At 36.4% G+C, this 14,262-nt stretch overlaps 1 protein-coding gene across 2 annotated transcripts in view; it reads left to right on the top strand.

Annotated features, from left to right (window-relative positions):
• The window catches only part of eya2 (EYA transcriptional coactivator and phosphatase 2), a 35,164-nt gene that overhangs the window by 19,530 nt on the left and 1,372 nt on the right, over positions 1–14,262 (top strand). Inside the window, exons 5-14 of one of the 2 annotated variants that reach the window (XM_028002985.1) lie at positions 2,089–2,165; positions 2,336–2,519; positions 3,697–3,833; positions 3,952–4,035; positions 9,369–9,458; positions 11,525–11,583; positions 12,390–12,550; positions 13,032–13,146; positions 13,268–13,389; positions 14,018–14,118. In XM_028002985.1, the coding sequence (XP_027858786.1) occupies positions 2,089–2,165; positions 2,336–2,519; positions 3,697–3,833; positions 3,952–4,035; positions 9,369–9,458; positions 11,525–11,583; positions 12,390–12,550; positions 13,032–13,146; positions 13,268–13,389; positions 14,018–14,118 (1,130 nt within the window). The remainder of the gene's footprint in view (positions 1–2,088; positions 2,166–2,335; positions 2,520–3,696; positions 3,834–3,951; positions 4,036–9,368; positions 9,459–11,524; positions 11,584–12,389; positions 12,551–13,031; positions 13,147–13,267; positions 13,390–14,017; positions 14,119–14,262) is intronic. The other variant, XM_028002986.1, reaches the window with a different exon arrangement.

Here is a 14,262-nt window from a genome sequence, read left to right as displayed (position 1 = left end):
CCTAAAACATACAACCTGACCTGATCCCCAAGCCTGTAGACGTAGTTTCCGATCTCGATCTGTCCCCACTAATTAACTTTAATTACAGATCCCAGCTCACAAGTAAACCCAACATATTATTGGGGCCTCCCATGCAACGCATGGAAGGCACCTATTGTTCTACACCTAATAGAATATCTCTTTAATATTTATTATTATTCCGTCACCGTTAATGTGGCTCGTACCCACAAAAAAGGTATCAAAACGTGCAAACCGATCTTGGCATCCGGGCTATTACTTTTATTGGGGTTTTGTGTAAAAATGGCAACGTAAAAAGTTAAAAATGAGAGAAATTTCCAACTGCCGAAACGCAGAGTGTACATTACATTAACACATTTTCTCTCAGGTCACATTAACATTAGCACAAACATTAGCATTTCACTGCCCCCCACTTGTTGCAGAGCAAGGCAGTGCAATAGGATTAGCCTTCTCCCTAAAAAAGCTTTTAGCTATTTTTCTTATTTACATGTTTAGTATACTGAATAGATGAAGCCAATGTAAGACAACATGCTAGTGATACCCCACATGCCTCTGACAGCATTTAGGCTGACATTAGCATTTTGACTAATTTTAGCTTATACACTAATTTTAACATAATGAATGGCGTAAGTCCATGTTAGTCAACATGCTCTTGATTTTCCAGATGCTATTGACTATACTTTAGCTAAACTTAGCATTGATGCTAATTTTTAGCATGTGACAAAACATGTTAAAATGGAAGGGTGTGTGTGAAAACAAACGTCGCGCAACCATACGACCACTCTTCGACTATTCGACTTCGGCTGACCATGCTGGACTCTTTAAGCTTATCATATGAACTATTTCTCAGTCTAACACTCCTAAGAATGGATGTAAACGGCATTATGGAGAAGCATTGTTGTGATGACATGCTGAGGATTGTGTCAGAAAGGGTCGGAACATCTTAAAGAGATGATAATTTCAAGGTGTAAGATATGGTTACAATGCAAATTCAAATTTCTTTTCAGTTATGTTTGACGTATACGAGATTTTCATTACAACAGAAGGTAACATTGCTACTTGATTAATATTGCCCCTTTGAGAACTTTTTCAAACATCTGGATGAGTTTCACATTCCTGGTGTTTTTTGAAATGCCTCAGTCTGGACTGATGCAATTTGCATTGTATAACTTAACTAAATGTCATTAGAAGCTATGTGTTCAGTTTATTTCCAACTTTTTGTTTTCAGAACAAAAACCTGCAAGTCTAAATTTCAAGATTATCATATCTTGAAATTTGGTGATACTTGTATGTATTTCTAATAAGACAATATTCAATATTGTAGTTACTAGTCATTGAACTTGAAACTCAGTGAGAAATTGCACTCATACAAAGGTACTTTTTGAATGAATACTATGCCGTCAACCTTTTGGACTTTTGATAAAATTTGAATCTTCGGGGATGTTTGTTTGCATCATATGACATGCCCAACACAGTGCTCTTTCTCTTTTCTATCTGTTTTGTGTTCAATAGCTCATGTGTTTCAAAGGGGCCCATTTCCAGTATTTATTCAAATTAGTTTTGATTCAAGTTTGGAACATTCAGCCACATACTAAGCAGACTGGGTAAAAAAATAAAGGTGAAGATTTTGTACAGGGTGTTGGCTGGAGATAAGAAAAGTTAATAACCTGACAACAATATATATAGACTCAACAGGATGTTGGAGTTGAGGGGAGATTGCTTGGAGGAAGGCATTCCTGTTTTAGCTTGATCTTATTTGAAAATTCCCACAGCAGTAAGAAGCGCAGGAGCTGCAGACTTTCCCACCTGTATTGCCATGTCAGTCATAAATCCCAGACTAAGCTCCTGCAGCTCTGAGCTGTCACCAAGGAAAGAACAAAAGCGACTTCCTCCTGCACACAGCTATACAGATCAGATGCAGGACAGTTACATCACAGCCTTATTCTTCTACATAAGATGGAAAAGAAATAAACACTACCAGTGCCTCACTCATACTTTTACATTTATAATTGCGTCATATTAACGGAAGCTTTCACTTTTTTCATTTCATATCATTTATTTTCTTCTTAGGTGCAGGTATTTCATCTGGAATTTTTCAAGGTACTCATGCAATCTCAAGTTCAACCCCATTCAACCCAACCCAACAAGTGAGTAATTTACCTTAAGAAGGTTTATATTCAAAGAAGTTCCTGTGTTGTTGAAGAAATAATAGTCTTAGTAATAATTATTGATTAATTAATTGTTAACTAATTGTTAACGTTTATCTTTTTTTTTACAACTTGATGTAACCGATTAAAATTCTTGTTTCCATTGTCAGGAATTTTCTGCATATTCCAGCTACAGTCAGAGCCAGTACTCTCCCTATTATAATTCACATCACTACAACAGTCCCTACATAACCAGCAGCAACATCAGCCCTGCAGCAATCACAGCTCCTTTATCCTATCAGCACCCAGAGCACCCAGTTATGATGCCCAATCACAGCCCAGAGTCACATACAGGTAAAGAGTCATTTTCTTCTCAAGATCTAAGTCTTTGCTTCTTTTTGCTTTCTTGATTCATTCTTCTGTGAACTAGTTTTTCAGACCAAAAAACAACCATTGATATTACACTTGTCAATTTTAAGATTCACTAATTGCTTCAGAAAACTGCAAAAATAAAGACAAGCCACCTTGAAAACATAAAGGCACATTAAAAACAACCTTAATTTAGCCAAAAAGCATAATTACTTAACATGAAACTCTGAAAGGATGACTGACTTTAAAAATGAATCATCTAATTAGACCAAAAGCAGTCAACACAAGAAAAACATGTTGATTTCAAGCAGGGTCAGAAGTAATTCAAATGTTGCAGAGGCCATGCTGAACAGATCAGCACCGACTTGTTGTCTGATTGCAGGTTGGCACTGTGCAGGAGTGTATGAATATTCTTTTTATGCACCTGTTGGTTATTCGTTTAAATAGAGATGACAGTTTAATTGTTGTACTTAACTGAGCAATAAATGTGTATATCATCAGCACAGAGGGTTAGAAGCACAAAATGTACTTTTTTGTGTAAGTTGTAAATTACTTTTGAAAAGACAAAAAAAGTCAAATCAAAAATCAAATTACAGTAAGTTTTATTGGTATAGCACCTTTCAGCAACAAGGCACTTTAAAATGCTTTACATCATAAAAACACAACAATACAAGGACTTCATTTTGTAAGTCCTTGCCATATGAAATTAAATGTAAGTATAATTGCAGAATATCCTGATTTTGCTTATGAAAAAGCAAGTAATTGATGTTAGTTTTGGATAATCTTTTTCTCTAGCACTGTTGTAAAAGTATGTATGTCAATTATTGTTCATGGAGTAAGGAGGAGTAATTTCTATGTATATTATGTGGTGTTGCTCTAACATAATATACCAATAAAATACATTGTAGTTTGTGGTTTTACCATGACAGAAAATGTTCAGAAAACATTTTCTGAATAAATCACCATGTCAACATAGTCTTTAAAAAATTGCTGCAAAAATTTAGACATGTCTGTCGAACAAGGTTATAAAAACTAACAGTTATAATTGTAATACTTAAAAACAAATACTATTTATGTGGCTACTAATTAGATTCTAACCGTTAGAAAAAAATATGGAATAAGTGTAAAAAGTCTTATAGATTTTAAGGTTATTTTCATTTAGCAGATTACAATCCACCACCCAGTCCGCCAACACCGGGTAAAGAAGAGGGAATCCCAGGACGGAGGGGATCCGACAGCAAGTTGAGAGGAAGAAAAAGAGTTATTGAACCCGCTCCCCCTCTTGACTCTGATATAGAGGTAAACACCCGCTTTCACAGCAAAACTATTGGCATTTCTCAAAAACAATATTTATCTTTCTCCCTTTCATCAACACACAAACTGCCATGCAGTTAACATATCTGTTATTTCACTTCAGCGTGTGTTTATCTGGGATCTGGATGAAACCATCATCATTTTCCATTCTCTCCTCACTGGAACTTTCTCCTCACGGTTTGGCAAGGTAGGACTACCCGTCACTTTGTCATCTAGCATAAGAGTCATGCTCTGTGACAAATCCCAGCCCCACAGTAGGTGATTACAGCAAGCAGACAGTTTGTTTGCTTAGACTCTTCACGGTAAACACAGAGTTCTACTTTGCGAAACACTCCCTTTGTCTCTCTAGTCACCTGCTTATTTGAACAATGGTTGAAGTCCATAACCTTTAGGTTTCATCTCTGAACATTTTCACACGCTGGCCATGTTATGCCTTCTGCCCTCTTGTTTCTTTTCATAATGCAGCGGGGTTGTTTGGCTACACTGACAGCCCGCGGCGTGATTGACAGCCAGCAGGACCTTTACATAAGAGACCGGCAGCTGACAAGGGGTGGACAGTGGTGCATTTCTTGTTTTTGGCAAAGGCGGCGTGTTTTGAATTCTCACGGTCCCCCTGCGGGTTGACACAAGGCTGATGGGAGTTTGAGAGCAGTGTTGCAGATCATTTAAGCTCCCTGGCAGGCCGATGTTTCTTTTTCTTTTCTGCTCTGCCCCAGCAAGGGTCTGGAGAGACAGAGTGAGGAAGAAGCAAAGTGCTAGTTGGGCCTTGCGGATGTGTTGAAATGTGACTCATGTGCCAAAAATTCCTCCCACCACACAAACATCCCACTGCTGGATCCAGGGGAGCTCTGTTGGACAGATTCTGACATCAAAACTCAGACATGCAGCGGAGGAATTAAATGAGTGACAGCAGAGAAAACAGCCCAGTTCTCCGAGGCTTCTTTAAAACCTTGTAAAACGATAATTAACACCAAATTCATTCTAATCTTACAGCAATATCATGTTTAATTCATTTTTGACAAGTTTATACAGTTTCTGCTTATTCATAACTTCACTGACTGAATAAGTGTGAATAGATTTTGAGAACAAATGGATGGTTTTCAAGGTAAAACTGGGACCTGTTCTTGGAAATACGTGGGAGGCAGGCTGAAAGATGCCTGTTTTCAGCTGTTTTTGTTGAGCCAAATGTTACTGGAGAACCTTTAATATCATCTCATCTATTATCTCATTCATCATACAACACCCCATCCTATCCTCCACTATGTGAATTCAAGTCTCCCAGCTGTCTTTCATATTGACAAACTACTTGTGGTGAGAAGTGAAGGGATTTTTGTATCTTTCCCTGTTTTAGGAGTATTATTTTTATTTATTTGTTTATTTTTTATCTTTTTCTTATTTTGTTTGTTTTATCCTTTTGCTATGGGTCTTTTTGGTGTCTGGAGTAAAAATATGATGATGATGATGATGATGATGATGATGATGATGATAAATGAAAAAAACAATTCTGACTTCGGGTAGCAGGCCTTGTTTGAAGAGTTAGACAATTATAAATTATGACTTTAATTCTCATCCAAACATAAAACCACCTTTGTTAAATATTTGACCTCTTCCTCTTCTAAAACTTCCTCTGTCTCAGTATTGATCCTGTTGAACTTTTTTTCACCCTGTCGCTCTATATTACATTCATTTCTGAGGGGGATGTGTTGTAATTGCCCTGTTTGTGTCATCTTTTACCCTACTTGTGGCTTGTAATTGTAAACCAGAAAAAAGCCCCGGCTTGTCACTCTAAATACTTTAATGAGATGCTTACCTTTGGCTGACACTTCTCCCTTCTGGCTTGTCCCGCTGCCAGGGCTGCCAGTAAAACAATGTGGCACACATAACTTAACACACCTGCTTTTGCAGTATAGAATTACAGCACATCCATGCTGACAGATTCTGGATTATGATTTATAGGTTTCTGTGGATAGGGATTAATTGTTTGCTTATTAATCTAATAACTGAAGTTGGTGTTGTGCCATCAGTATGGAAAACAAACAAAATGAGGATTAGAGGGCAGATGTTCAAACATTTTTGAAGCTGTTTTATCATATAATAAAGTAAACTGATGTGACCTTAACTACTCTATGTTAGATCCACTTTTTTTTATTGTTTTTACTTTCTTTGATATAGCAGGGGATATACGTGGAAAATCTGTCTACTTTCTTGGCAAATGTGAATTTGCACATCTTGTTTCATCTTCAGTTTCTGATTCAGAATGTATCTGGTCACCTCTAAATTCTTCCTTCAATTTTACAAGGCTTACCTGTTTACTATGCTGTGAAACAGCCCTACGCTATGGCACTCAAACCAGCAAACTTCACTGTTGATATGGCAGTTTTGAAGTGCAGTACAATTCCTCCTCCAAAGTGACTTTTCCAAATGTTTCGCAGCAAACTTTAATCAAGCTTCAACATGCTTTTTTTGGCAATGGAGTCTTGTGCAGTTAACAGGCATAAAGGTCACGGCAGTCAACTGAATTACTTATTGTTTTATCTGAAAGGTTTGACCTGTTTTTCTAGGTCTTAGTCTCACTGAAAGTCGATGTTGGCTCTTGAACAGCTCTTCTCATTATAGTTTTGATGTCTGTAAATAAGTCATCTTGTGAGGAGCACTTGTTCATAGCTGGTTTATGGTGAATGGAAGTTTTTAAAATATTTGGCTTGTTGCCAAATAGTAACCACTAGACCTTTTAAAAGTTTATAAATATATCTAAAATATGTTGAGTGATTATCTGGTAAGAATTGTTATGGTCTAACAACTGGGGCTTAACTAGTTTATGTTAAATGGCACTGATAGGGGCCCGGATTGTCGTCTCAGTGCGGAAAAATTCCAGCAATTTCCTTGTTTTTCTGTGCCTTTCATTACTTATTTTGAGTGTTCAGCACTTACTGTCTTTGTCAATCCACTTTGTGATGCATTTCTTAATTTATGGACTTATTCTAAATGTGTATGACATGGATTGTTGCAGACAGCTCTAATACCTCATTAGAAATATATTACATTGATAAAACAAGACATATCTAATGATTATTTTTACCTCACTGTATATTTACATTTAACCTTTGTCATTACATTAGAGTTGTACCTACTGTAGAATTGCATGAATGTGGGCAAGACTAGAAAAATCCCTGTTTATGCCTGTAAAAAATGTTTCTATTTTCACTTACGTAGCTTTTCATAGAAAAGACAGAACTAACACCTTTTTCTTTATTTTGTAACTTAATCTGATGTTTACTTAGTAGATTAAAACATTTTAGTGGACAGAGAAATATGAGGGGCCGTTTAGGACAAAATTTACGTTTTGTCTCTCACACACTACCAAAAGGTCTCGCATACTCCAAAAAAATAGCCACGCACACTCCAAAAAATTACGTTTTGTCTCTCACACACTACCAAAACGTCTCGCATACTCCAAAAAGGTAGCCACGCACACTCCAAAAAATTACGTTTTGTCTCTCACACACTACCAAAAAGTCTCGCATACTCAAAAAAATTACATTTTGTCTCTCACACACTACCAAAAACTCACGCATACTCCAAAAAAATAGCCACGCACACTCCAAAAAATTACGTTTTGTCTCTCACACACTACCAAAACGTCTCGCATACTCCAAAAAGGTAGCCACGCACACTCCAAAAAATTACGTTTTGTCTCTCACACACTACCAAAAAGTCTCGCATACTCAAAAAAATTACATTTTGTCTCTCACACACTACCAAAAACTCACGCATACTCAAAAAAAATAGCCACGCACACTCAAAAATTACTCACGCACATTCAAAAAATACTCAAATTGCGTATACACACACTACTAAAATGTCACACACACATTCACAAACGTTAACTTTCTCGCTCACATACACTACTACCAGCTCGCGCACATACACTACTACCAGCTCGCGCACATACACTACTACCAGCTCGCGCACATACACTACTACCAGCTCGCGCACATACACACAAACGTTAACTTTCTCGCTCACATACACTGCTAACAGCTCGCACACGCACACACACAGACGTTTATCTCTCACATACACAAGACTAAAGTTGAACACACACACAGTACTAAGACTCGTTTTATGTATGTGTGAGAGCGAGACTCTTTTTGAATGTGTGAGAGTTGTCACGGAAGAGGCGGGGCATAATTTTTGGATCAAACTGCGCATGCGTAGATCCTAAACTATAAGTTTCGATTGTTGACTCACTGTATGTTCTATTACTTAGTATATTTGTGCTTTTAAATATATATAGAACGTTTAACTTTCTTGTAGATTAAATGTGCTATAGAAATAAATGAATCTGATTGATTGATTAAAAATAGCAAAATTGCTGTAGTACAATCTGTCCACTGGGTGGCTAACTCTAATTCGAAACGAGAGAGAATTGGTCAGGCAGCTGCCATTTTAAACAATTAGAGTTAGCCATGTTCGGTATAGCAAACTCTTTCTTCTTCGGCACTAGTTGGCGCCGGTTAATAATTCCTGTAATACTGGCACCCAGTGGACAGATTGTACTACAGCAATTTTGCTATTTTTAATCAATCAATCAGATTCATTTAGAGTTTTTGGTAGTGTGTGAGAGACAAAACGTAATTTTTTGGAGTGTGCGTGGCTACTTTTTTGGAGTATGCGAGACTTTTTGGTAGTGTGTGAGAGACAAAACGTAATTTTTTGGAGTGTGCGTGGCTACTTTTTTGGAGTATGCGAGAGTTTTTGGTAGTGTGTGAGAGACAAAACGTAATTTTTTGGAGTGTGCGTGGCTATTTTTTTGGAGTATGCGAGACCTTTTGGTAGTGTGTGAGAGACAAAACGTAAATTTTGTCCTAAACGGCCCCTCACAGAGAAAGCGTTCCAACAGATACAAGAGAAAATAAATACTATCTGTCTGCTAGACAAAGCTAAAGCGGAAAATCAATAGTAATGAAAAAGTTTTCAGGTGATATGACTGACAGTAAAATATTGACACTTCTCTCCCCCTGAAACCTGTTTGTCAGTGTAGTTGATGAGCAGGAAGTTAATAGAGACAGACAGGCGGCTACACTGACATGATGGCAGGAGTAATGCTGTTTGCTAATTCAGTTTAACTGAACATTTATTTACATATCTTAGACAAACAATCTCACAGTCAAGTTATGATTTTTTCACCTTATTTACATAATTTAAAAGTTTGTAAACTGCTTATTTGACATCCTTATTTTGCTACTATCATAGAAGGTCAAAGCATGTTTGTAGTTTCCAAACCCCTATTATTTATTTATTTATTTTTTTTACAAAACATATCACAATACATAAATACATAAATAAAGCTCACCATAAGACATTTCTTTTAGGTAATATATGCTATGTATTGTGACACAAAAAGTATCATTTTGGTTTAAGGAAGAAATTTCTGTCTTCCCAATGAGATTATGCTAGGATTTATAGAAGGATTATATATCAGGAGTATTAATTTTTCCCCTTTTGTCTGTTGAACAGGACTCATCAAAGGCAGTGTCTCTGGGTTTGTGGATGGAAGAAATGATCTTCAATCTAGCTGACTCAAGACTCTTTTTCAATGACCTGGAGGTGAGTTCTAAAAGTTAAGCAAATCAGAAACAGATGAAGAACAATTCAAAACTGAGAAAGTTGCAGATTTTTTTTTCTCATCCAAAGCAAACTAAGCAGCAAACGCCCGCCCTTCTTGAGTCAAAAATCTTTCTTATCCACCCTCAAATTAGGTTCAGTGTACAGTAGATCTCACAGTTTTTTAACTGTCAAATTTTTTTCCAGTGCGCTAGAAAAAGCCATGTTAAGAACTTATTAAACTCTTCATAAAATCTTTTCTTACTAAATGCTTGAAAAAGTTTTAATGTAGCAATGTATTTTTATGGATTTAAAAGAAAATCCTTCTACACATCTATCTTGTTTTTTATTTCTTTTTCACAGTATTTTTCCAAAACAATTTACACCTCTGGATTAACAATATAACCAGAATATAATTTGGACATATTTGCTCAAAAGACTGTCCCACAAATAGACCTAATATACCTACTTAAAGTGCAACTAATTTAATATAGGCAACTAGGCATTAACACAAAGCAATGACTCAAACAAAATAAAAAAAATTTGTTTTAGGACATGCTAAAGACTCAACACTAAATGTGTTTTTCAACACATTCCTCTCCCTTGTTCTGACAAAATGGAAAAGATTAAAGAGGGACTCAGACAAAGGGAACAAGAACACTTTGCGTCATAATTACAGGTGTGTGTCTGGGCATCCAAGAGGAAAATTAGTCAAACGAGGAGAAGCAATGTGGAAGAGTGAAAGGAGCCAACAAATCCGTTTCCAAACCCAGTTTTCATTCCTTCTTTTATAGTTGGGGCTGAGTAAATCTCCTGAGCAGTACTTTGGAGCTGGCTAACAGCTCCTGCTGTCAAGTGGGGCAATTATCCAATTATATACTTACTTGTGTCAACAGTGCCGCAGGTGTCACATGTGTATAGTTCACTGTTTGATAAAGAATGACATTAAAAATCTGAATTTCTGGTATGAATTAGAAATTGGTAAAATATCTTCCCAAACATATTCAGAATCTTTAAATATTTTATTTATTTTGACATCTCATGCACTTTATTGTATTCTATTTAAGATTTATTTAATAGCTCATAGTAGCTCATAGTTTTTCACAAATACAATTTTGAAAAGTGCAACACTATTCAGGCTACTTGATTTAATACTATATTAAACCCCTTTTGCTGTAGTTACAGATCAACGTCTACAAAAAATGTGTATTTATTTGTGACTATAAATTATAGAAGACAAACAAAAAACAACTAAATATAATGATTATAGTAATCCTGAAAAACAAAGACAAGTCTTAAGCCCAAGACAAGATATAAAGTTAATCTTTTTTGTTATAAGGTTATCTACACTATGTACTAGCTTTACAATAGTAGCTATGGCTACTATTGTCCTTTTAATCAAGAACTAAGATTTTTTTTTTTCTCTCTAAGTCTTAGTTCATATTCAAAACTGCAGTGGTCATTTACATTTAATGGTCACCAGTAACTTTTCTGATAAAGCCAACACCACCTGAGTGGGATATGGCGACTAGCCAGTGGGAACCAAGAACTGCAATAACGTAATGAGGATGAGGTAGTGTCTCTGTCTGGGTGACTGAAATGTGATAGGAGAGCCTGTCTGTCCTGGGTCATTTCATAACAATTACAACCTAGTCATGGATTCTGTATATTGTATAGGTTTCAGAAATTCAAGGTATGCAGCGTTTCAGAATGTGAAAGAAAGATGGTTTTGTGATCTTTAAGTTGGACTCTGGACAATATCATAAAAATTATTTTTTAGCAGACGTTTGCTCTCATATGCCTTTGTTATATGACATTTCTTGTGCAGTGTTTGCTTTTTGTGGCTTTGCTTTCATACCAATCTTAACTCAAAGACAGTAAGAAAATAAAGTAATGGACTGGTTTTAATACCTACACTGATTGGTTGTATTATGGGTTTTAATGTCTGTGTTTAAACGTTTATGCCTGATACACCATTATTTTGCCACGATAATATCTGTTTAACTTTGACGTGTCACACACTCTGAAATGGATCTCTTGACATGTCTGCTCTCGTTCTTATTTCCCAGGAATGTGACCAGGTTCATATTGATGACGTGGCATCAGATGACAATGGACAGGACCTGAGGTAAAATTTCTTTTGTTTTCCTGAAGAGATTCGATGTGGGACACTGCCAGTTTCTTTGCGGCATGTGAACCAGATACACCAGGTGAAAAAACAACAATCCACAAAGGAGATGAAGCGAGGAATAGGTTGTGTAAATATGTGTATTCAAATTTGCAAGCTTGTCCGTGACTTGTATATTGTACTTCCTTATCAGTATAGTATGTCACATGATTATCCAACACTGTAATTTCTCATCAAAATATTTTTTTCTTTAAACAACATAATCATGTGTAAATACTTCAGGGCACTTTTGTAAGTAATTTGAAAAACAGACTAAGCAAAATAATTAAATTTATTTATATAGCGCCAATTCACAACAAATGTCGACTTGAGACACTTTTTAAAAAAAAAAGGTTATTTCAGTTTAATGACATACAAAAACAATGGTTTTTTTAAAAAAATTGATTAAACATGGCTATTTTTTTTTATTTTATAATTTTAATATTTAGTGCATATAATATTTTTTTCTGACAAACGTTCATTGATGGTCTCGTTTCAATTTTAAAGGTAACCTCTTGACCCTGACAGATGTCCAGTTACTTTGTAATATATGCTTCCTTAAAATTGACAAATGACTACCATATTTTATCACCACTACTGACAAAACTTTAATGAATGGAAGTATTTCAAAGGGACTCACCTTAACAAATTAATAAAAGCGAAACGAGTAAAAGTGTGTGAACTAAAATGTATTTTTGAATTGTTTTTTTTGTTTGTTTGTTTGTTTTTTTGATGATCTGACGGTTCCCTTTATTGAAAACCTGCAGCACTTACAACTTTGGGTCGGATGGCTTCCAGAGCCCAGCAGGAGCAGGATCTTTGTGCCTGGGGTCAGGGGTCCACGGAGGGGTGGACTGGATGAGGAAACTGGCTTTCCGATACCGCAGAGTCAAGGAGATCTACAACACTTACAAAAATAATGTTGGAGGTCCGTCATGCTCTCATTTTGTTTGATACCTTTGTGAGCATGTGTTTCTACCTGTTGTAGTAATTTAAATTATCTTCAAAATTACCTGGTGTTTGATTTTCCAACACATTAAAAGAGAAAAGATTAACACAATGTAATATATTAAGTAAGATTTGCAGTTCCACTATGAAAAAAAGATTACTAATAACATGAAATGTGTAATCAGATTCACTGTGGTCATTATAGTAGAGCTTAAAAGTAACCCTTGGATATTTGCTGGAAACAGTGCAGAACAGAAAATACTTTATGTGATTTCAACTTTTTCAGAAGGCTTATCAATGTCCTTTTTCTTCTAAAACATTTGTTGCTTCAGTCTGTTTCTAACATTTTACATTGACAATTCAACTTTAAGTGTCTGAAAGGAAAATTACTCCAACTTTATAGGCAATATACAGTATATACATGCAGATATGTTTCAAGCTGTACTGGACATGTTTTTCAGGACTGCTGGCCAGTCCCAAGCGAGAGGAATGGTTACAGCTGAGGAGAGAGATGGAAGTCCTCACTGACCTGTGGCTGACTCAAGCACTAAAAGCCCTGGCTCTAATCAACTCCAGGTTAGCCTTTCCTGCTCCACCAATGGGGGATGTTTTTGATTTTATAAATCTTACAATATGAAATGTAAGGAATCACTGCTAAATGTGACATTTTATAATACTGTCACCATTCTTTCCTCAGGCCTAACTGTGTGAATGTGTTGGTGACCACCACCCAACTTATCCCTGCTCTCTCCAAGGTGTTACTCTACGGTCTTGGCTCAGCCTTCCCAATAGAGAACATTTACAGTGCAACAAAGACAGGTGAGGAACATTTTTGGGGGCAGAACAATGTCCTAAGGCAGTGATTCCCAACATAGGGGGGAAGCAGCATCCCTAAGTGGGGTCCTGGAAAGCTCTGGGAGTGCCTGCGCTTCAATGCCAAAAAGACTGTTAGCATATTAAAATTTACAACACACTGAGATGATGTAGATATCTGGTTATTATGGTTGAGAACAGAGCAAATAGTGAGTCATAGTGAATGACAGATACTGCATCCTGAGTCAGACACTGCAGAAGAGAAAAGTTAAAAGTTATAAAATTATGTCACACAAGCAACTTTTTGCGTTAATTTGTAACATGATCTGAGAGGACATTAGCCCTTGTTTTATTGAGTTTACCCAGAACCTGCTTCTCAAAGGAAGCGCGGTTCTGAAGACATAAAAAATTATTCTGAAGCATATTTCTCCTAAGAGCCCCTCCCCATGCCCACCACCCTCAAGATGGAGAACTCTCAGGAAAAGAGATTGGGAACGACTACCCTAAGACAAGACAGATGTGTTGATGTAACACCGTCTATATTTTAAGTCTAAATTAGTTTCTTTTTTGTTTTGTTTTATTCAAAGACTTAGTTTTGTTATTTGATACATGTATGTATGTTTCCTCTTTAAAGGAAAGGAGAGCTGCTTTGAGCGTGTATCTCAGAGGTTTGGTCGCAGAGCGGTCTATGTGGTAATAGGAGATGGAGCCGAAGAGGAGACCGTAGCCAAAAAGGTACATATAATCCAGTCTGTTGTTTTATGTCTGACTGCTGAAAAATGGTCCTCATAAAATCTGGTACACTATGAGAATCTCTGTTTGCAAAGCTGTTGTGACTGATTTTTATATTAACAATAAGATGTTAAAATGTTATAAGGA

This window comes from Xiphophorus couchianus, chromosome 20 (assembly GCF_001444195.1).
Source record: "Xiphophorus couchianus chromosome 20, X_couchianus-1.0, whole genome shotgun sequence".
Taxonomy (NCBI): domain Eukaryota; kingdom Metazoa; phylum Chordata; class Actinopteri; order Cyprinodontiformes; family Poeciliidae; genus Xiphophorus; species Xiphophorus couchianus.
This window is presented reverse-complemented; position numbering and strand designations above follow the sequence as displayed.